Here is a 23,767-nt window from a genome sequence, read left to right as displayed (position 1 = left end):
ATTCTTCGGTGATACCAAGAAAGCGAATCTATTAACTTGGAATCCCGCAAGTACCTTGAAATCTTTTCATCGCAAACTGAAAGTGGCACGAGCCATTTCGCGTAATCGCACGGATTCTAATCGGTGATACGAGCAAAAATCTTGCGTGAAATTATACTGGCCACGCAATAGCAGCATCAAACTATACTTAGTATCCTTCAACCTTCGGGATAAAGGAAATTTTTAACGTTGAAGGGAATACCTTTTGAGGAATATAGAAAAAAACCTCGCCAACTTGGCGAAAGAGGATTATTATTAGAGTGAAAGATGAATTTCTATTTGAAGAAACTTCATGCCTATCCTCCATAAAAGATGTACTATAAAGGAAATCTTCGAAGACAAAGTATGGTTGTATAAAAAAACAGGAGAATGAAAATAAAGGAATGACAAAAAATTGGGAAGAAGAGAAAATCGGGCAGCTTATTGAAGAAATCTGTCGGGACACGAAAAGTGTAGGTTTCTCGTGTGTGTCGTTATTCTGGGTACGAGCTGGATTGGAGATAAACAGCTGACTTAGCACACCTTAACAGATATCGTAAGGAACATTGTCATGGTGAAGGGTTTCAGAGTCTATATCGACAAACGAAAGGGAGGAACTCAACATTTCGATCGTAGTGATCATTAGAACGTATTCGAATAAAATTGTTTTCAAGATTATTGTAATATTTGTTTTTATATGTATGATAAATTCTGTGGAACAAGCAAAAATCTACGATATTCAATAGCAAAGCTAGTATTAATCATTAAAACGAATCTTAATAAAAAATTGAATCCAAGATTATCATCAAATTTATTATTAAATGTGCGAGGAATGAAGAAATATTTCATGATATTCAAGAGTAAAGTTACCATTAATCATCAATATATATCTGAATAAAAAATTGGCTCGGAGATTACTGTAAAATTTATTATTACGTATATGAGGAATGTTATGGGATGAAGAAAAATGTCAGGACATTCAGCAGCAAAGTTTCGTTCTTTATCGGAATGGATTAGCGAAGGGTGAGCCCTTCAAACCTGTTCAGTGTATTTCCTTTCACGTCACCAAAACGGAAGAAATAATCGCGCTTCGAAAGGGGAGAAAAATAGGTAGTCTCCTGTTAAGATTAACCGAGTGTCCCTCGAAATAGCTGTGGATTCCCCCCCCCCCCCCTGCGTCACTCTACGAACCGGAATTCGAGCGTCTCTGGGTGACAAAGAAACACGCTAAAAGAGCAAAACAGGAAGCTCGCTAGCTATTACGCAAAATCACCCTGCCACGTAACGGTATACGAGAAGGATTAATCCCTTTGTTCATTACTGAAAGGAGTACCTCGAGAGCTCTGCCACACGATCGATAATTACCTTCGCAATAAAACATACCGTATAAAAAATTGTTGTTAACACATTACAACACAATAGTAGATCAGTATGCAACCCACGCAAGTTCTTGTAAATTTACACTGAAAAAGAAGAATTTACAATAATTATTATCACATAATTGCTGCTAAACTGAAAATTTACAAGGCATTTATGCGTTAAAGGATTACCTAAGATTGTCGTTGTAACTCTATATACAAATTTATTAAAAATACATGCTAGATTGAATTTTGTTAAATCTAAAAAATTACGAGTCTTCCCGAATAATCGATTAATCTACCACGCAGTAATTCTCGCAAGTTTGGTAATAAATTTCTGATATTTTGCAGGATCGATTTGGTGTAGAAGAGAAATCATTACTGACGTACCAGTGGATCGGGCTAAGGAGTCATATACATAGTCCATATAGGGGACAATAGGGAACATGAATTGGGCTGAGCAACATTAGCATCAAAGTGAAGCGGCAAATCGGTTTATTTATGAGCTCACGAACGATCCAACAGCGCAAGAATGTCAGAATACTTTTTGACACCGGTAAACGCGGCTCCGAGGGAATTATACAGCATGTATATAAGCTGAGCAGAAGTTCGGCCCCATATTTCTCGCTTCGAAATAGACCCAAAGTCATTCAGTGTTTTCCATCGCGTAATTCCCGTGCTGGAATGTGCGGCGTTTCGTGGGTGTAAGTGCTTGCGAAATGGTGAGAGTTGGTGAGAATCACTAGCAGCCCTTCTTATTGTCAGAGCGAACGGGAAGCTTACGCGAAAGCTTACAACTTCCAAGAGCTATAGAGTCCTATAAAATTCACCAATCCCTTTCGAGACTATAGCTATATAAGCTCGCTCGTCCATTTTCCTCTTATCAAAAAGAACTCGGATAATCCAGTCAATTTTTCTCTTCGATATACTCGTATTTTATTTTCTTGTTTGAATTTTTATTCGCTCACTGTGAAAATAGGAAGTTTGAAGGGTGTGCGCGAGTGTCGTAGATGCGAGGTCAGGTGGATCTGAGAGAATCGGAGTTTCGGTCCTGAAGAAGCGAGTTCGAAGAGGGGAGCGGTTTTTAAGGAACATGCTGTGGTCCCCGGCAGGTGATAACGATAACGAATCCTCCGAGAACAGCGTGTTAAATGTTCTGATCAGTATTCAGCAACAAAATCAAACGATCAGGGAGCTGGAATGTTTGCGAAGCTCCAAGAAGACTTTCGAAGGTGGGGGATGCAACGCGAACTGGGATACTCTCTTGTGTTGGCCTTACACCCCTGCTGGTACGTTTGCGGTACAGCCGTGCATGGAAGAGCTCAATGGCATCCGTTATGACAGCACACGTGAGTCATAATCCTCTTTTCGCTCGCTTCGATATTTTATATAGTATATTGTGCGTGTATATATATATATATATATATATATATATATATATATGGCTTTGAGCAATAAACAGAACATATTTCATTAAAATTTATTTCTTTTCCACGATTATTTGCGCGAGTCAAAGATCGAAGCTTTGTTTGTTTCTAGAACCACGTTGGTTGAGATGGTCGTAGCTCATCTAGTTGAATCAATAAATGAATCTTGGCAGATTCGTAATAGAAATTTAGTAGTTTAGAATTTTAGGATTGCTCATTTTAGTTTGCATATAATTATGTATTAACCCTTTCCACTCCAAGGCTGTTTGTTTTTATTCCTCAGTGTCGAGTGACACTCGACATTGGAGTGGAAAGGGTTAAGCATGCTTGAAAAATTTCGTGATAAATTTGTGTATTCAGATTTCTTTCTGGATAAATAGAGGGTTGTGTGGTTATGAAAAAGTTGCATGTAGATATAATGTGTATAAAGAATATATAGGGTATAAGATGCCAAAAATAGAGCAGAATATTAATAGTACAGTTTTTTGCAATTAGTATTAAGGTTAGGGGAGGGTGGAATATATAAGCAATGAAAGGATACCATTTTCTGTAATAGTTGTTCATAGATTAACTCTTCGTTGATCTTTGTAAGAAAGTGTTGAAATCTTTATCGCCAAATAAATTCAGGGAGAGTCTTTTAGTAGCAGCTTTACCAAATGTACACTGAACTACCTCTCTCCAACTTTCTTCCATCCACTTTAAAGCCACGATATACGATATTAATAGGTATACATTTGTAAACGTATACAAGAATTGTAGGTTTTGCAGTTGGAGAAATTTGGACAAATAGAGAGAATATATTTTTCTTGTTAACTGCTTTTCAGCCTCATCGTTTCCGCTCTTTCGACGAGGCGTATTTAAAAGGACTGCCTGCCGGATGTGTAGGGCAAAAATCGTATAACGAACACATAGGAACTGGGGGTAGGTTGCAGGAATAGGAGGAAGTTTTGCATGCTGGAAATAGGGTGAAATGCTGGAAACTAGGGAGAGGGAGGAAGAAAGTGAGAACGTTTTAGAGAGAGAGAATATCCTGTAATCCGAGAGACGCGAAACACGAAGGAAGATGAGTAAGCGGAAATGGGAAAGGAAGGATGAAAAGCGAAGGGTGAAAAAGGGTCATTAAGAGAAGGCAGCATCAGGCAAATTTCAAAGTGGAAAATGGTGGAAAGAATTAATAAGGAAGGGAGCAGGGAGTTTGAATAGGAAAGTGTTGAGTAAGGTATAACAATGAGGAAGGAAAGATTGAGAGAAAAGAAAAAAGAGCAAACGATAGAAGGAAGTAAATAAAGTATATATAAGAGGATAGTGGTAAAAAGAAACGGTAAGAAGATATCTGGTGAATAGAGAAGAAGATGGAATGTTAGAAAGGGAAAAGGGAAAAGAAAATGTGAAAATAAACATATACAAAAGTGGAAAGAATAATAAAAAGAATATGCAATTGAACAAAGTAATTGTTCTTTACTATATATATATATATATATATATATACAAAAATAAGAAAGAGAGAACATTGAGAAAAGAGAAAAACGATTTACGACAGAGGAAACGAAAAAATAAGTGGATGGTCTGAATAACGGAGGGGAGGGGGTGTTTAAACAGGAATAGGGAAAGAAGGATGAGAGCAAATACGAAAGTGAGAAATAGTGGAAAGAATAATAAAGAGGTAGACAGAGGGGGGGGGGGGGGGGATTGTAAAAAATGTGTTGGGTAGCATAATAAAAACAAGGAAGACGGAGCATTGAGAAAGGAGAAAAGGACAGACGATGGAAGGAGATAAAAAGAATATATAGGAAGGTGGTGGGAAAAGAAAAAATAATAGTATATTTGGATGACTAAGAAGAGGGTCGCTTAAAATCGAAATGGAAAAAGAAAATGCACCAAGGGTGAAAAGAAGTTTGACGAAAGAATAAAAGGGGCTTGAGTGAAAATGAGAATTAGGAAGAACTAGCGAGGATTTGGGGAATAAAACATGAGGGTGAAAGAGGGATAATGCTATATATGCTTTTGACTAAGAAGGGGTGCTGATTGGTTGTTATGACAAGATCGCATTAATTATGAAGTGTTGAGCTATTCTCTTCACCGTGCATTCCAACGACCTTAAACTCTAATATCTTCCTTCGTGGGACTCATAAAACCATCATCGTCCTAGTCTATATCTTATATCTTGCTGACAATAAAGTCTGCACCAATTATAAATTTGCAAATAAAAAATTCCTCTTTAATGCAAATTCAACTGCATTTATAACTACTATAAATTTTGATATCTGACCATAAATTTGAGATATAATGGGACAGCTCATTCAAAAACATCGGAATAGGACGGAAAAGAAGGATGTCTAACGTATTTCGCCCTTCTACGTGGCAGTGAGTTGCTATGGTGAATACTCGCAGGAGTCGTAGAGACTCGCAAGGATATACCTAAACTGACATGAACTGGCTCTAACTGCTGGCGAAACACATGTTTCGCGTACGAAAATACGCTGCAAGTGCTTCTTTTTGCACGTCTTTCGATATTCTTGAATTACCTTTTAGATATTAACTGTCCTATTATACTTCAAGTTTATGTGGTACATATCGAGAGAAAAGATTCTAAGGAATGTTCCCATTTTTTGCTAAATGGATTTAACTTTCGAAAATTACAAACGTTTACTTATATAACAATAAAACCACATTCATAGCTTCAATCCTATATAGAATTTACGATATATTATTTGTATAAAACCATATACGGATAATAAGCCATGAATTCAAAATTTGCTGCATGTAATTGCATGTTAAATACTTTCAAAATTATTATTTTTGAAACTTGTCAATATTATTGATAATAAATAAATTTTCATGCATCTCCTTAATACTATATTAACAAATAAAATTCTCGTTCCTCTTAATTATAATTAATAAAAGTATACTGGTGCGTGAGATAATAAAGGTAAATATTAATTGGACTATTTGAAGAAAGAAATCGATATAGGGTGGGGTGGGGTTAAAAAGTACACGGGTTTAATTCTCGCATTCCCTTCGTACACCAGTCATTTAATTATCTAACAGACTTTTAGTTTTCGAGATATAAATTCAGAAGCATGTTCCTACCCGCGTTCCTTTTAGCCTCGCTCCGCTCTTCATAATTACTGAGATAATAATGTTTTTGTTTTTGGTTCAATATAAATTATATTATGCTAAAGGTAATTAGCAATGGCCGCGTGGTAATTATATTCAGTTGCGTATATACCGATAGAAATTATGATTATTTTCTGGCGTTCTTGGGAAACCTGAATAAAACCGGGGAAGGAAAGTTGAGCTTTGGCAGCAAGTAATTACGTAGCGTCCGCTCATTGTCAACTTACTTGCATGGATAAAGCGACTTTGCTCGGCTTTTCCATTAGCCGCCAACCGAAAATTAATGGCGCCCATACATGCGGAAGCGAACTGCGAAGGCAAAATATTTTTGCCAGGCTCCGGTGTCTCTATCAATTAAGTCTGTGTTGAACTTGAAAGAGGCGAGTCCGCTGCAAAGGCCACAATTATTCAGTTGGTGGGAAAATAATTTAACAGTGCTTTTTTTTACTTTTAATTTGAAACTCGTATGCTGAAGGTTTATTAAAGAGTTATCAGTTCATTATATCTGTATTATAAATTATCTTGAAATGTTTCATTTTCAAAATACAACAACTTTTGGTATTGACACATCTGGGGTAATAAATAAAGTTTTTCTCATTAAAATATTTAGTAATCTTATTAATTACATATTTTACTTATAAACCAAAAGAAGCTTCTTCCCAATTTACATAATGACAAAAAATACCATGTAACAATTTTGAAATTATAGCAAGAAATATACTATAAAAAGTTGAAATTGTACAAGGATTAAATTAGACCAGTAACTATTTGATTACATGGGTTTTTATTACCGAATCTCGTTGCTGTTGTATTAAATCGAGTTAAAAGTAGATTGCAGTTTACGATGCTCACTATTTATGATATTGCAAAAGTTTATTTTAATTTTTAAACGTTGGTGACCTTTATAACCACGATAGTTAAAATAATATGAAATTGGTGTTATTTGAACTGTGCCCTTCTAAGTATTTTAATCATTTTATTAAAACTCTGCTTCGTATACGAATTTTATATTATAATATGCTTCGAGCTTTGGCCGTAACATTGAAATAATTCGGCCGAAACGCGAAAGAAAAAGAAATATGATTTTGTTTCAGATAAGGTAACTTCGGTTAGAATTAATGCCTTTATTTATCTTTCTGGCGAGGAGAGATATGACGGATGATATGAATGCCTGCTAACACATTAAGATGAAGTTACGCAATGGAAAAGGTGGTGCTAAAAGCAAAAGCTGGTTAAGGAATTCCGCACGCAAGCTTTTGCTTTAATACTACAGGAATGTCAATCGTTTCCACTGGCAGGGATCGAATAACTGTGCGAAAAAACAGCTCAGGCAATTTTCATTTTACTGCCACGAGATTTCTCCTCTTCTACACCTATGTGGAGCAAATGTCTATCAGAGCTCCCATTAGTACTCACCTTCATCATTTTGCCATCCAATTTCTCAATTTTCAAAACGTCATGTCAAATAATAACATTGATTTACACTTTATACTTGATATTGCCCATGAATTTTTTACAACTTCCAATTAATTTCGTATCACTGATTTTTAAAATAACAACATATTTTTTTACTACGTATAAATTTTAATAAAAGTAACCGGTGTTCAAGAATGAACAGTTTTTAATTAACCATATAAATAAAATTCTGTTTGTTATCTTCTTCCAGAAACCATATCTCCAAATGTTATCTTCCTATTCATATAAATTTCTCAGCAAGTATCAACAATAATAAAACAAACAATCTTGATATTGCTCTTCCAGGATGCCTATATAAATCTTATACATATTGCATCGAAAAGTGTTCGTGTTAAAAGTACATTTTTCAAATTTAAAATCAATATGTAAAATTGTTTTATGTTATCGCAATTGGTCAATAATATTAGCATAGCATTTATTCCACACTATATTTATCAAAACGTATATTTTTACACAACAAACTATACATATACCAATCCATATACAATTTAAAAAAGCCCCGCAACAAAATTATGCGTGGCCTTGAAAGTATTTGAGTGGATGTGGGAGCTGATTCGTGTGTAACGGGGAGGAATAAATTGCAACGTTTCTATTAAACGCAAATAAATCTTTGGGTGGGGCTTTGTGCAGTATAATTTTTAGAATAAGTACCTATTTTTAGAGCTCTCACAGTTGTAACAGTAAAGAATTATGTTGAAAAGAAACAAAATTCTGAATATAAATTTCTCTCGAAGAATACTATATATATATATATATATATATATGACAAACTTTTGTATATGAGCAGATACAGAAGCCATGTCGTGTGTAACGAGGAGGAATAAATCACAACATTTCCATCAAACGAAGATATATCAGTCGGTGGAGGGGCATAATTAGATTTATAGAATGAAAAGGGGATTTCTCTTCTTTGAGGGAGGATAATTTTCATCGGGCGGGTCCTGCGGCTTTTCTATATTCTTTGCCGAGTATTTTTTTCCTTGTAGGATTTTCAAATTGGAGGCTTCATCCTGCCGAGGGAAACTGAAGGAAACGTCGCTTGCGGTGTGCATTTTATTCGGCCGTACAAGCACAGTTAAAATAAGAGAATCACTCCTCAGCCACCCACCCCGTCCCTGTCACCCCTCCCCTTCCCCCCTCCTTCTGCTCCCATTACTACTCATCCCTTCGGCATTTTTATAGAAATACCCTGGATATAACCTGGGACAAAGATTTTGGCGAATTGAAATGCTCGCAAACTCCAGCAGTGCATAAACCGAGATCCGAATTCGTTGGAATAATCGATTGCTGAAAAGATAAATGTATGAAAACATTTACAGAATGTAGTAGGAGGCAAAATTTCATCGTGTCTCGATGATTTGGCGAAACATTTAAAAACTCAATTAATCTCCGATGATTGATCGACAATTACGAATAATTGAAAAAATGTAAAACAATTTTGTTATATACAAATGTATTTGTGTAAGTTTGCAGCAAACGTAGGGAAAACGTACAATCAATTTCGACTGATTCTCGTGTAGTGAAAGGGAAGAAATAAAAGAGTGAGAAGCTAGTTATTTGAGATACGAGAAAACAAAATGTTCTCTTTTTTGTCTCTATCAATTCGATGGTGCAACGAAATAGAATCGTGAGGATTTACCGGATTTATCCGAATTTATACGAGCCAAAAGCCATAGATAAAGCAAATTCTAAACGAAGTTTTAAAAAAAAATTAAGATTTAGCTTATATTTCTAGATTAAAATAAATTATTTAAACAAATTTTATTTAAGACTATCCATTAGTCCCACAATTTCCTTCGACAGGCTTATAGGAAATCTTAAATCGTAACATTCATAGTGAATAATTGAGATTAAAGAATTTTGTGTGAATATCAATTTTTTATAATGAATGAAATTAAAAAGTATTACAGATTTCTCTTTAAAATACCCTCTTTTATATCCAACAATTTCATATAGTGACAAAAATCAAATATACATACCCTGCAGAAAAATTAACAAAATATTTTTTTTTTTTTGAAGTTTTACCTACTGTACCTCGTAGGAATAATATTTGGAAATAATATTAGCTATAGAAATATAAATGTTTAACTATTTATGTTTTATACATATTCTCATGTATGACAAAGTCACAAAATGTTATATTTAAACTACGTTTTCGCCAGATACGACTTTTTGTCTTACTTAGGAGAGTAGTGTAATTTCATCGATAAGACCTTTGTGACTTCTATAGCTTTCAAGGACTGTGATAGTCAAGGAATTTCCTACGTGGAAATCTGATGAAGCAAAGAATACTGTATATCTGTGGCAAGACTTCTTCCTCCCATTTCATTCTCTCCTTCCATTTTCTGACAAAGCTAAGAATTTTGTATATCAGCCCTGTGCATTCTCCTCCATATTCCCCCATATACATATATATCATCCTCAACGCATTTTATCAGCTCCATATATAATACAATAAAACTCGATCCTATCACTAAATTTGTATCATTGATCTCTGCCACTTAATATATATATACATATATGGAAAATGGATTGTGAATTATTTCTGGAAGTTTGAAAGAAGGTGGTGCTTGAAATGACACGTACTTGAAAACGAAAATAAGAGCAAGGGCAATTTATATATTACATATGCAGTATATATTATATATGTGAAAAAGAAAAGAAACGTTTTCTTGTGCCTTAGCTCGATGGAAAATTTTCAAGGTAGCAACAGTGAGTAAGGAAAGTAGGAAGGATGGAAGTAAAATTATGTTAATCCTGGCACAGGACTCAAAGGAAACGGGAAGCTCTCGAATCCCGGCAGATCTTGCGTGTAACGTCAAGTCTTATCGCGGACGATGAAACGAGAATCGATTTTGTTTCATGTCGTCTGCGATCTGCTGGTAACGTGTCAGCGAGCTCCTCTTCTTTCTTACTGCGAAGCTTTAAAAACTGTTCACTGACAGTGGCATGGAAAAAGCGATGATAAGCACGCCCCAAAAATTTTATATCAAGAATATTAATTATGTAAAAAGTATAACTGCAGAGAATGACGATATATAGAATAAAAATCAGATCAAAATTCTTCTATAAAGCAAAGTTTTTTCAATATGAAACTACCATTAACAATTTTTAACAAGTAATTATTTGGAGAGAGAGATATAAAAAGCAGCATTTTATTGAATAACCATTTTACACGTGGATGTGTGCGTGTGTGTGTGTGTGTGTGTGTGCAAATGACTGCACTCTAAATTTTGTTACGTTACTAAATAGTATATATAACTGGACTATTCTTCTATGACATTTCAATAAGGGAAGCTATTTCATACTTAGGTTGAATAAATTTTGCACAATAGAATTAATGGCTTTTGCATATACGCGTTGGCGATTATAAAGGACGTATATACTATTTTTAAATCTCTCAAGTTCTCTTCAAAGGTCACGTGTTTATTTCCTATTCGGCTTATTTTCATTCCCCAATCGTTTAAATTAACATGCAAGGTCGATATGTGAGCATTCGTGTGAGCTGTGCCCTTAGCCAATATGCCCTTCGCGAGAATCTCTTTTCGTCGGTTCTTCATTTTTATCCGATTTAAATTGAAATTACTTTTGCGTCGACTTGAACTCCTCCCCCACATCGGACACCAGATCACGTAAATATAAACCAATTCTGCAGGGTATCGAGCCAATACATTGAATTACGTGTTTCTTGTTTTATTCTTTCTCTTCCTCAGAGAAAGAGAATGCGAGGAAATGGGGCGACAAAGGCGGCAAATTAGAATTAGAATTAATTGTTTTTTAGTAAAAGAGATAGGGGGGGGGGGGGGAGAAGAGGGCATAACTACTATAATTATCTTCGAAATAAAAGTGTACGTGATCAATTATTCATAGGCAAAGAAAAGCCTTGATGAAATGTAGCGAGGGCTGTGTGTGCTAAGAATAATTATAAGAGACCCAAGAAGTTATAAGGGCCAGAAAGAGCTTAGGACGTGGCAAGTTAGGAGAGACTCTGCCCTAACCATCCATAGATGGTTTCACACACAACTGAGAGATCATAATTAGATTGATGTCTGACTCGAAGGGAAATGATCTACTGCAGGAACTTTGATAAATTAATATTATTAATGAAGTTTTAACTACTACCAATAGCCCATCGATTCACGCACGTATTTTCTAATTGATTTATATTTTGCCTTACTTTATCTTTCGTGTAATCAATCTTGCGCAATCTCGCTGAAACTATATAAAGCTGTGAAATTAAAATTTTCGTTTGCGATATTTCCGAGTAAATTGCGAGTCTCTGTATCTAAAATTGTCAAATTTCTCTGATCGCGAGAATACTTTAAGAGTTAATTTGCTAAATTTTCTAGAAACTCCATTCTTCGATTAATTCACAGCAATTTCGTCTGCTATGTAAATTGGTGGCTTCCCCTTTGTGAATTTGGGTCTTGTGGAGATTTCAAAGGTTTTCGACTTAAGTTATATTGAAAATGATTTAGATTTCCAATATCGAGAAGCGCCGATTGTCAAACACAGCTCTTTTGGAAAATCCTCTCTGTAAATCCAAATTTTCCGGTAGAACGATCTTTACGTGTACGAACCGATTGCGAATAAACAAAAAATATTCAGGAGGCATAGTCAATTGGAATAATGGAAATTACAAAAGAATTTATAATTATATCACGATCAATTTAAATCATTTGTGAATGAAGTTATTCATTTATATCTATACGAATATTATTAAATTTGGCAATTATTCATAGATTATTCTCTTTGATATTATGGAGACATTTGTAAATTATATTTAACATTATTAATTTGTTAAAAGCCTGAAACACGGAGAAAAAGTAAATTTTACTGTGTGTTTATATTTCTTTCGTCGTTTCCTTATATTCCAAGTAAAAATTATTTAATCAGTAATTTATTCAATAATTACTTTTCTCATTTCAATTTTTACAGAGGTACGAGGAAAAATAGTGCTGAATAATATCTCAAAAAGTTAAAGATAATTTTTAATTTATATTACAATAATTTTTCTTTCAGGGAAATTGAGATTAGAATGAAAATATAATAATATTAGCATTTGTGTATTAGTAAATATGTCATAGCCACAATTTCTTGTACTATGTCATTAATTAAACTTTACTTTGACGTTTGTAAGTCTGCCCCTAGGTCACTAAAGCGTTTTAAACATTGTCTGATGTTTCTCTCAAGTGCTCTTCATACCTTTCTATTTGTATATATAAATGAAACTTAATAACTTTGTATAAAACATATATAATGTTCTTAACATATTTCTCCGAGATATAATGTGTTCTCCACCATGACAATGGGATATCTTTAATATATATCTATATATGTATACTGGGCTTTTCCTAATAGCGACACATAGTACTGCATTGTTCGACTATAGCATTATGCACTTACTATATACACTATCAATTAATAACATTATAGAGGATTAACGTTTAATAGTAATTATAGTTTAATTACTTTCATTGTTTAATTTATAAATCTCATTTTTCTTCAATTAATCTTGTTCACAATTCATCTTAATTAAATCTTTGTTTAAAAAAATGGTTCAATAGGAACGTAGAACAGTTTTATATTTTAAATCTATAAACAAACGGAAAGTGGTGTTTTAATGGAGGAGAGTGTCAACAACGGAAATTGCAATTCAGTGAATAATTGGAGTTATCGATATTGGTGGATCTTGAAATATAATGAAGTTTACACATGAAGCTGACAGCTACACAGTTGCTCGAGAGGCCCTCAGCAAACTCATAAGTGGATAGAACCTATCAGGCTACCTCTCGAACCCTCCAGCTATCTCAAACAACTCGGCAAGTTAAATATTTCTTTGAGATTCACCTCTCGCAAAAAGATAATGCCGCTTCTACTTACACTGATAAGACTGATTCAGCGACAAATTCATTATCGTCCAAGCTTTTACCGTTCGGACTCGCGAAAAGAAAAAAATCCTTCTTTCTTAATCAGAGCGTTAAGGTCTGTAAAATTTACGTCAAAATACATAAAATTCTCTCCATTCTCTTTCATCTGTCTTTTTTTTAACGCGATGCTACTAATTTTCACTATATATATAGCACATTATACTAAGATAAATACTTTGTAGAGTATTCTTGTAAGAAAATTGTGCTGATATGGAAACAAAAAGTGTAAGGGTGAGTTGTAGATTCCTTCAGTTATTTCCAGAATTAACGAAGGATACAAATTTGTCTTAGTACTATAATATATAAAAACATAATGAAATTATCTTTTGGTACAAACAACGAGAATAATATATCTTAAAGAGAAACTTTACGAATTTACACTACAATACGAAGGAAATATCTTCTGGTATTTATTAACTACCAAATTGGAATAACGAAGTGCATAAAAAATAAATATCGATAAATACCAACGATATCTGCAATTTTTATTTCTTACCTTAGCACTATAGTATTATATTTAAGGGTGTGTGGGACAAAGGGAGGGAAAACAATAATAAAAAAAAGGAGCATCAAACGACAAATTTAGTAGAAGCACTTTAGATAGTTACGTGTGAAGAATTAGATCGTTCCGGAGGCTTGGCCAGGTCAATAATTGAATCGGTACTCAAACTACGTACGAGTGAGAGAGTAGGAAGAGAAGAGGTACCTTAACCGTAATATATAGTATATATTATATAGAACCGGTGCCTTTGCCCACTCGAAAATGCCTCTTTTTCAAGATTTATCAGCTCATAGATTGTGCTCTTTCACCCCTTTTCAGCCTCCAACATCAGAGATTGACCTATCTGAAGTCTGAAGCAACCTTCCCTCCCATTGAGACCTGGTGTTTTTACACTTTCCTCCACGTGAATCGTTCAGCAAATCACTAATAAAAAAGGATAACCTCTAAAATCCCTCGCTATTTTTTCCCTTCTTCCTCCACAAAATTCTTTTTATTCCCCCATTGAACCAGCCCGTTGAAGAACTCCTGCCAGGAAAATGAAAAAAGATATCGGAATAAAAAGTTTATGCTTAAAAAGAAGAGGAAAAAGGTCTGGATATAATCAGGAGGTTTTCTTGGTCGAAACACATGGTGACCTACCGGATCCACCGAGGTCTCAAATTGGCCCTATCCTCGTTCCTGCGAAACTGCCTCGATCAAACAGTGAAAAGTTTCTGAAAGGAATCCCTGAAATATTACAGCTCTGGGAGAACTTTAAAAATGTAATCCAAGAAGAGTCTGTTGAATTTACGATGAGGAAAAGTGATCAAGGACATCTTTTTTGAGTTGACTACGATACGTGTAAACTTTAAGTAGTTTAGATAGGTTCTGGGAAGGGGCGGGCTTGTAATTGAATTTCCATGTGGTGTAGGAGAGCTTCTACTGCGACTCAAAGACCCTCGAGATCCACTGGAAAACGTTTTATGGCCACTCCGAGCAGAAGAGAGCTCGAATACCACGTGTCTGCAGCTAAATTAATTAAAAGACTCTGCTTTCCACCAATTAACGAAATCAACACTGTCAGCTTCAGTCACTACTGCTCAACTCTCATAATCATATTTTACAGCTGCATTATATATACGTTACAATAGCCCTTTATCAAAGATGCAATCAGGCATCAACTGTTTTAATCTCTGCTACGTAAAAATTAATTATTCATTTAAATGACAAATATTTCTTTTCCATTTCATCGAACACAAAGAAACATCAGGGTTCTCTATGACTATAAAGCTATATAAATTTTAATGTGCAGCTAATTATAATATATATCGAGTGGTTGAAATTTACATGTTAACTGAAATAAACGGAAATGAATGTCGAAAAATAAATACGTAGCAATATACAAACATGCAGATGCCTGGTGCAACAGTGTTTAATCTCCATGCTGGCTTGCCTAAACGTTATATATACGCATGTGCATTTAATTTATATTTATGCAAGCCTATTTCCAGTGGATTTATCAAAAGCGCCAGGACAATTGGGACTTTATCCCTCCAATATTTGTCTGTGTGAGTGGAAAATCAGTCCTCGGCCAATCTCGCGACGGAACTATTCAAAATATTATCATAGAATTTCCGCTCGAGCTTAAATCATATTTGTTTTTCGTTAGACTCGTTGCAGTTTCATTCTATTTCGTTCCACTGATAATAAACGTCAATCGCACATGGACGATCGATCGTGGAGTGATCGGCCCCCCGAGGATGAGAATAAAATTGCTTGATAAGCTGCCACGGTGCATTGATAATTCAATTGATTTTCTGACAAACGAATAAAGCTTCTAATCTTCTAATCGTCCAGTGACAAGAACCGCATAGATTATATTGCGTTTGCTTCTTGTTTCATTATATGCCTCCCCCCCCCCCAACATACGATGAATTTGCGATAATCTAGATTAATTTATAAAGTGACGTACTCCGTTCTCGATGATGGACGAAAATGCTATTGCGTGCCATTTCCTCAGGAATATATATATATATATATATATGTGTGTGTGTGTGTATAGACTGTTAGCATACTATAGTTTAATTCATAGTATTCGGTTAAGGCTCGATTTAAACCTATACTTCTATAATTATAGACACTTGTGAGTCTGATGGATTCAACAACTCCATATATAATCTTGTACATTTTTACTGATTTTGCATTTTAAAGTTTCTTTACTTTTTGAAAATACCAAAAGATAAGACGATGGTTTTTATAAAAATTGTAAAAAATATAATTAATAAAAGAAAATTATGAATAAAAAATTAATTAACATATTCATGTTTGCAAAGGAACTCGTAAAATTCAGTAGAATGATAAAACTAAAAATCATGATGGAGTTATGTTTATTGTTATTTCAGTTAGTGAAAAATATTTATTATCATATATTATAAGCCTAGATTCGCAAGTTGAGATACCCTAAAGCAAAGATACAAGTAGATTTTTATTTCCGCAACTATTATTGTTTTCAAAATTTTGCATAAGAGCTTTTTGAATGCAAATAGTAAGAAGATGTTTCAAAAGGGCCTTGCAAAATTTTAATATCTCTTATAGGTTTCCTTGAGATACGTCACATCTTGCACTGTATGCTTTGGCACAAAATAACTGGCGGGCTGATATGCATATCATCCAAACTATAATATTTTAACTAACTTTAACAAATTGAATTAAACTGGTGAATAATTACAAAGTTTATTATTTTCATTTTACGGTTTAGATTTCCTTTTGAAATTTAGATATTTCCTCATAGGAACAATAGCATCGAATACTTTGATTAAATTTCCTTACACTATATATTTAATTCGAAAAATATCCTGACCTAAATTTTTACTTTTCCAGTTGAAAAGCGTCTTAGCTGTTATCACTTATTAAGTCTATATTCAATATTAACGAAGCTTTTATAATAACTTTGCAATTAAACTGCCAAGAATATTAATTTTATCCCTTGACGAGAATTGTAAATATCTTGCGAATAATTGGATCAAATGTAACCAAGTACGAAATGTGCATTAATTAAACTAACTTATAAATATTTATATACTAATTGATTTTCTTAATTAATTAAAACTTTGACTTTATTGAGAACAAAAGTTTAGATACCACAATACAATTATTTATATTTTTATAGTCGAAATAAAAACCTAGATTTTACGAGGATTACAAAAACAATTAATATATAATATAAATTTGCCAGTATGTCACGAACATCCCTTTAATTGTCCTTCGCTGTAATAATCTTATATTATACGATGTAAGTATCCAAAATGACAACCAGACAATATCTAGATTCATCATTAATCTAAAAAAATTAATACTTTCAAAAATCAAATCATTTCTCATGGTCATGACTTTTATTTCCTTCGTTTAATTATGACATATCTACCTATTTTTGTTATCACTATATCAATCATCATTCTTTAATCATTCCCCAATTTTGTAAATAATATAAATACCAAGATCTTTATTTCTTTTATTTAAAACCATTTCTTCATTTTGAAGTTTAATCCCTTTAACTCGACCTCCTTAATCTTGCTGTGTCAGTTGTCATGTTTTCATTATTCCCTTTGATTCTGCAAATAAGTATACTATATATACACGTGCAAGAACCAACAACTTTCTTTCTTTTATTTAACAAGATTTCTATATATTTTTACGAGAATAAGAAAAAAGCATTTGCACAAGTGTGTGAAGAAAGGATCGAGTTTCTTTGAGAACAAAACGAAATCGGACGCTTTGTAATATTTGTGAAAGATAAACAGAAAAGCGCGCATATTATGTATGGCGTGAGTTCGCGTCGTTAAAAATTCATTCGTAAACGTGATTTTTCTGAAAGATGGAGTTTATTTTAGTTTTTGAAAGTCAGGACAGTGGAGAGGTAAGGGTACGTGCTACGTGATGGGAAGTGACTATTAAACTTGCGAGGACACGTATGTACCATATCGGCCTATTAAATAGCGTGTTTGCCAAAAGATTTACGAGTGTTTGTCGATTTACACGCATCGATTGCTCTTCTCGGCTGCCTCCCAGTCAGTTTTACCAGACCTTTTCTCTCTTTCTTTTATACAATACGATATACTTAATGTTTGCTGCCAATAAGTGTGAAACGACCATTAAACGCAGACTCCACCGACTCTTTATTGAGGGAACCGCCGACAAACACAGCAAGATATTAAGAAATAAACTAGGTCGTTTTAACCGTAACTGACTAAGCAAAGCTTCACTAAACTTTTCTTTATTCAAAATTATTTCTACGGATATGTATACCTACCTTACCTACACTTTATTATTATGTACTAAATACTAGAAAATTTAAAAACAATCGAGTTCCTATTTCAAACATAGCAAAAAGAAACATTAATTTAAATACTAAAATTATAATATTTAATAAAGATTTTAGTTTATTAATTGTGTATACTTCAATTAATTTATTAGTACTAAAGTTCTGGCAGTTTAAAAACGAGTAGCAAAGTTAATAAGTCAAGGAAATATTTATTGACAGATTTCATGTTACTATTTTTCTATTTGAAAGTGTGTAACAAAGAATTTTCTACAACAATTGAAATAATTGGTCTTTGTTAAAATTTTATTGATTTGTAGTATTGAAAATTATTGGGACATAAGATCTGATTCGACAAATTCCAATTGGTTAAAATTGTAAATAAGCTTAATAATTAATTCATATTATCATCTAATGATTTTTATTATTGTAACAAATATTCTGGATGCCATACATTAATTAGAAAATAATTGCAAATCAATCATATTTAAACAATCGTAAATATACAATTTATAAATTTATAATTATTGCAACATACATTTATAAACCAAGTTTTAATACTTTTAAATTTATGAAATTATACCCAACTTTTGTAAGTTTATACTTACTGTGTGATTCAACAAGAACTAAACGAGGTAAATATGGGAATTAAAAGATTAGTAAACACATATATTATTATTCTAATGTATAAATGAATAATAGATATTTTACATCAAGAGGTGAATAATCACAATAGGCATATGTGTAAAATAGAGAAGTATTTATAACTCATTATTACTTGGGTCATCAATCAAATGAAATATATTTAACAAATAAGCCTTTTAAAAAGATTGATTACAAATTACATTAAAAGCATCGCTAATTTGACAGCTTCATTACTATATCACCCGACTGTACATGATTGTAAATAAAATTACTGAAACTGTCGAGAATTAAATGAACGCCGGGTATCGTAAAATTGATTCACTTGATGAAAATTTAAATGAAAATTAAATTAACAATTTCAATTGGTGGCGTGTATGTATGGGGGGCATAGAGTGAATAGATTGGAAATATATATAGGTATCCATTATAAGGGAAACAGCAATTTTCCACTATAGTATACAAAGTAAACTAGTACATGAAGTGTGTCTCCCTAAAATAAAATAAACTAAGATGAAATCATTATTAAAAATCTAAAATAATTTCGAATTATCCAAGACAATCCTGTCGGCTGTTGTCTTGTTAAAATCATGTATGATTAATAAAAATGTATATGGCACATTAATATAAAATTAAAAAAATTTGAAACTTCTCTGTACAATCGAAAATAATGAAACAACCCAAAAATTCCAAAAGAAAGTAATGCGAGCGAGAAAAATTAATAATTTAATATTTCAATATCCATAAACTATAAAAAAATTATTTCTAAAATTAGAACTACAAGTTGATCGCAGCAGACTACACATTTCAATTTACAGTTTATCAAGAATAATGTAAATTTGTAATTTTAACGAAAAGGAGATGAGTGACAAATATTGAAATTGAAAATTTAATTGTTTAACATCGACGGAAGACATGGAAAAATTCCTTGTTGGTTTACAATTTATTCGCAAACTGCCTGTCAGTTTGCAAGTTTATCGGTTTAATCGAGATAAACGCACAGGCGTAATTTCAGATGGGAAGCGATGGGAATGAGGAGGGTTAAGTGGTCAGAACTGTGACAGGAGGGTGTAAGGAGGGGATGAGTTAAGCGATAGGTGATTAGAATGGGTTTGCATTACGGGAATTATATGTGGAGGCCGTAGAGAAGCTTTTTCTCTTAACCTACGGTAATTCTCCAAGCTCGCTCGTAATTTATTCATGAAGCAACGGTATCGGAACAAATTGGTCGGGTCCTAACCGTTCCTCCATTCACCAATAATTATCTATCGTCGTTTAATTACCGTTTCAGAGCTACTCGCCCACACACGTGAACGACAATTCGATTATGAAACCGCCCCTACCACCTCTCCCCACCCCTTCTCCCTCTCTCTTCAAACCTATAATATTAATAACCACTAATAAGCAAACAATTTCATCCAGACCCTCTCACGATCGTGCTCTGCATTCTAAAACTCTCGCAATTCGATTAATGCACGGCAAATTTTCCTGTAACTCGCTCAATTACCCAACTTCGCATCGCGCGCGCGATCGAGGCAGAATAAACCTTTCTCTGTACTTTATTTTTCAAATTACCAACTAGCCATTATAGTGCTTCCAAGTAATACACGTTCTTCTGCTATATTTTTATTATTATTATATTGTGTAACAGCTATATAAATAGATGATTTAAACTTATGCATACAACACTATAAATCATTCTTATTTATGCTAGCTGATTAGTCCAAGGTAAACACAGATAAGGCACGCTGCAATTTTTAATGGAGAAATATATAGTGGAAATGAATTAAATATGCCATTTGATTGGAATCATTTTGTTTTTTACGTCATCGCGTACTTATTTTTACGGAACGTTTTTTTACAATTGAATATTTTAGCCATAATACTATAGCAGCTCAGTTAATGTTGAATTTGAACTTCCGTACTTTGCATTAAACAATATAAGCTCTAGTAGCCTCAATTATTCCAGCATCATCTCAAAACCTTCCGCGATTCTGTGCGCTACGGATGCTCGGCTCGAGCGTTATACATAATTACCGCTGGCTCTCTCTTCTCCCCCATCCATCCAACTCTCTCTCTCTCTCTCTCTTTAATGAATAAGAAATTTTTAATACTCGCATAATAAAAAAGGACACAGCTCTTGGAGACGTCAAATACACACAATCTCCTAGTCATATATTTCATCATAATAATATAGAAAATTTCATTCACTTTCCTTCCTCTTTTGCTAAGTGCAAATAGTAGTAATAATATTTTCTTGTATACAGCTTCTAACGAAGACTGGTATGTTCATTATTTTACTTGGATTAAAACCCCCTTTAAATATTTTTATTAATAGCTTTTTAATTTAATTCACATTATTTAAAGAGTCATTGAATACTGGATGACTAATTTTTTATGGCATAAATAGTAAATTACTTTTACAATTCTGTTATTTTGCTCCATATCGTTTTCGTGAATATTTGAAGAAATTTAATTATGATAATATAAGGGGCTGTCATGTATATTTCTCTTTTGAGAGTTAAAGGAGCAGGAAATTAAAATAATTACACGTATAAGATGTACATACATGAACCTAAAGCAGAATTTCAATTTCTATCTATACAGTATAACTTTAAAATTTGGTTAATATCATGCTTTACAAAGCTTAACCTCAAACTTGTTTCAACTATGAAAATAAACACCTTTAATAACGTGAAGTTGAGCGCGAGGGCAATGATTTAACTCTCGAACTACATTTGATGTGCTTTTAAACATCGTTTCTTATTATTTATTTATGCAGTTTTTTATAATAAGAATTCTAAACAATTTTTAACAGTTTGGTTAGGGGAATAAAATAAGATTTAAGCTTATGCTTTAACTAACCTGCAGTATTTTAAAGTTAAATCTTCTTCAAAGTTTTAATTTCCATTAACAGTTTTAAGAATTAAGGATGCTGGGTATCTGTTACTTAAATAAAGCACACAAAAAAAAAGTAATTAGCGAGTTTTAATTTAAAACTGGTCGTAGTTTCCTTTTTTATATAATAATTAAAATATTCCAATCTACATGATCTTTTTGTTGTTGACGAACAACTGTTTGTTTTACGATGAAATTGCTCATTCACGGTTTATAAATATAAACACAAAGTCTGAAAAGAAAGGATTTAAAAATGTAAAACTTAGCGACGCAAAACCTTACCTCATTTATTTCACTCTACACATTGGAAAGAAGATTTTGAATGATATAAAGAATCAATTTGCGAAATGAATTCTTCATGGGTAATATTACTGATTTATTGAAGAGACAAATCGACTTTATTGTTGCATATATCAACTAGTTCATGTTAGTAGAGTTGATCAAAAAAATGATTGGTCTGCATTAAAGTATAACCATAACTGAGATATTATATAAAAAAGAATAAAACAGAAATCCCAGCAAAAATTAAGATTGCGACTGAATTACTGACCATAAGCTTAATTTTTGCTTTTTGAAGATAAAACACTTTAATCTACTTTCTCTGATAAAACTGTTTTATTTGTATCATAGTATTAAGTGTCGGGCTACCACAATCTTCAAAATGTATTTCTATCGAAAAGAGAAAACGATGGAAATCCTCCGTATATAGAAAATCTATAGAAATTTACATAAACTGCATACAATCAAATTTCAATTTGTTATATTTCAATTGTTCCTAAAAAAAAATGTTAAATTATTTCGACTTTTTACATTTTAAGAATGTAATAGATATGCTTTAATTATCATATTCATTTTAAAAGGACAAAAAGATTCATAACGAGAAATATATATTCTTTATCATAGAATTTAATTGCAAATCGTCTCTTTATATTTTCATTGAAAGATTTATACTTTTATCGTTACATAGAAGTGTCTTATAACTTAACAGACCTACCATAAATACATAAATTTTTTGAAAAGCAATAATCTGAGGTTTATAGTAGGCAAGATAAAGCCATTAATTAAGTATGGAGGGAGATAAAATAAGAAGTACAATTAAAGGAGGCATAAGCTATAACTCAGAATTAGTTGGAAAGGCCAAAGGGTCCTTTACGATGTGGGTTATAGTATGGGAAGAGGGTTTGTTTTCAATAGCAGACCAAAAAGCTACCAAGGCTACGCTCCATTTTTCATTAAAATCAACAAAATAAAAAAAGACAACCGCAGAATCCTCTGTATTCCCTATAAAATTGATGCATTTTTCAATTAATTTTTGACTTTAACATAAATTCACCAAGGATCAACTTGTCTTTGAAAAATCTTATTAGAAAAATCGATAGGATATCTCCCATCATTTCTCATTTAATTTAATTAATTAACTGATATGTGACCCATATATATAATTCACACGAACAATTATTCAAAAACAATTAAGCAGCATAATGAATTACTTGCTCTTCTCGAACAAAAACTAGAAAAAAACTACCAAAATAACTTTCAGTTTACTGCCTCAACGAATATCAAGTTCTTTTCCCATTGAGTTTACTGTCATAGTATATGCCTCTTCAGCATCAGAGTTAAACAGTTCTGTACTCCAATAACGTGACTCATCAAGTCTCTAGTTTCATCCGGCATGGTATTTCTAAGTTTCTGAGACTCCTGAGGGTCTAGTTATATCGCACAGTGCTTGCACTCCCACAAGTCACATGGGAGCCCTTGTTTTCGTCCCTTGGAGAAAATATTTTCGATCAAGCGTGAAAGTGAGCAAAAAATCGATCACCGCGGTCTGTCAGGACAGGCGTGGTGAAGATGCCAGATAAAGACACAAAAAAAGGAGTAAAAATGTGAAACGAAACACAGGAGGATGGAGAGGGAAGGGAAAGAAAAAGAAGTAGAAAGGAGAAGCGAACGATTTTACAAAACTACTGGGACTACCCGGCCTTTCCTGAACGAGAAGTAATAAGTCGAACTGGGCAAACGTATTGCACTCTCGGGAATCGGCAGAAAATGAAGCTAACCCCTTCTCGCTGGACCTGTGGATGTATATCAATATTTAACCTGAC

The 23,767-nt window shown here is 33.2% G+C and overlaps 1 protein-coding gene across 4 annotated transcripts in view; it reads left to right on the top strand.

Annotated features, from left to right (window-relative positions):
- The window catches only part of LOC136774001 (diuretic hormone receptor-like), a 65,995-nt gene that overhangs the window by 16,208 nt on the left and 26,020 nt on the right, over window positions 1–23,767 (top strand). For 3 of the 4 annotated variants that reach the window (XM_066728014.1, XM_066728013.1, XM_066728015.1), the window contains exon 2: window positions 1,728–2,725. In XM_066728014.1, coding sequence (XP_066584111.1) covers window positions 2,470–2,725 — 256 coding nt within the window. In that variant the 5' untranslated portion in view covers window positions 1,728–2,469. Of the gene's footprint in view, window positions 1–1,727; window positions 2,726–17,728; window positions 17,776–23,767 lie in introns of those variants that run through there. The other variant, XM_066728016.1, reaches the window with a different exon arrangement.

This window comes from Prorops nasuta, unplaced genomic scaffold (genome assembly GCF_024137725.1).
Source record: "Prorops nasuta isolate Cenicafe-Biocafe unplaced genomic scaffold, Cenicafe_Pnas_1.2 PNAS00006, whole genome shotgun sequence".
Lineage (NCBI taxonomy): Eukaryota > Metazoa > Arthropoda > Insecta > Hymenoptera > Bethylidae > Prorops > Prorops nasuta.
Note: the sequence above shows the minus strand (reverse complement) of the source record. Positions and strands in the feature narration are given on the sequence as shown.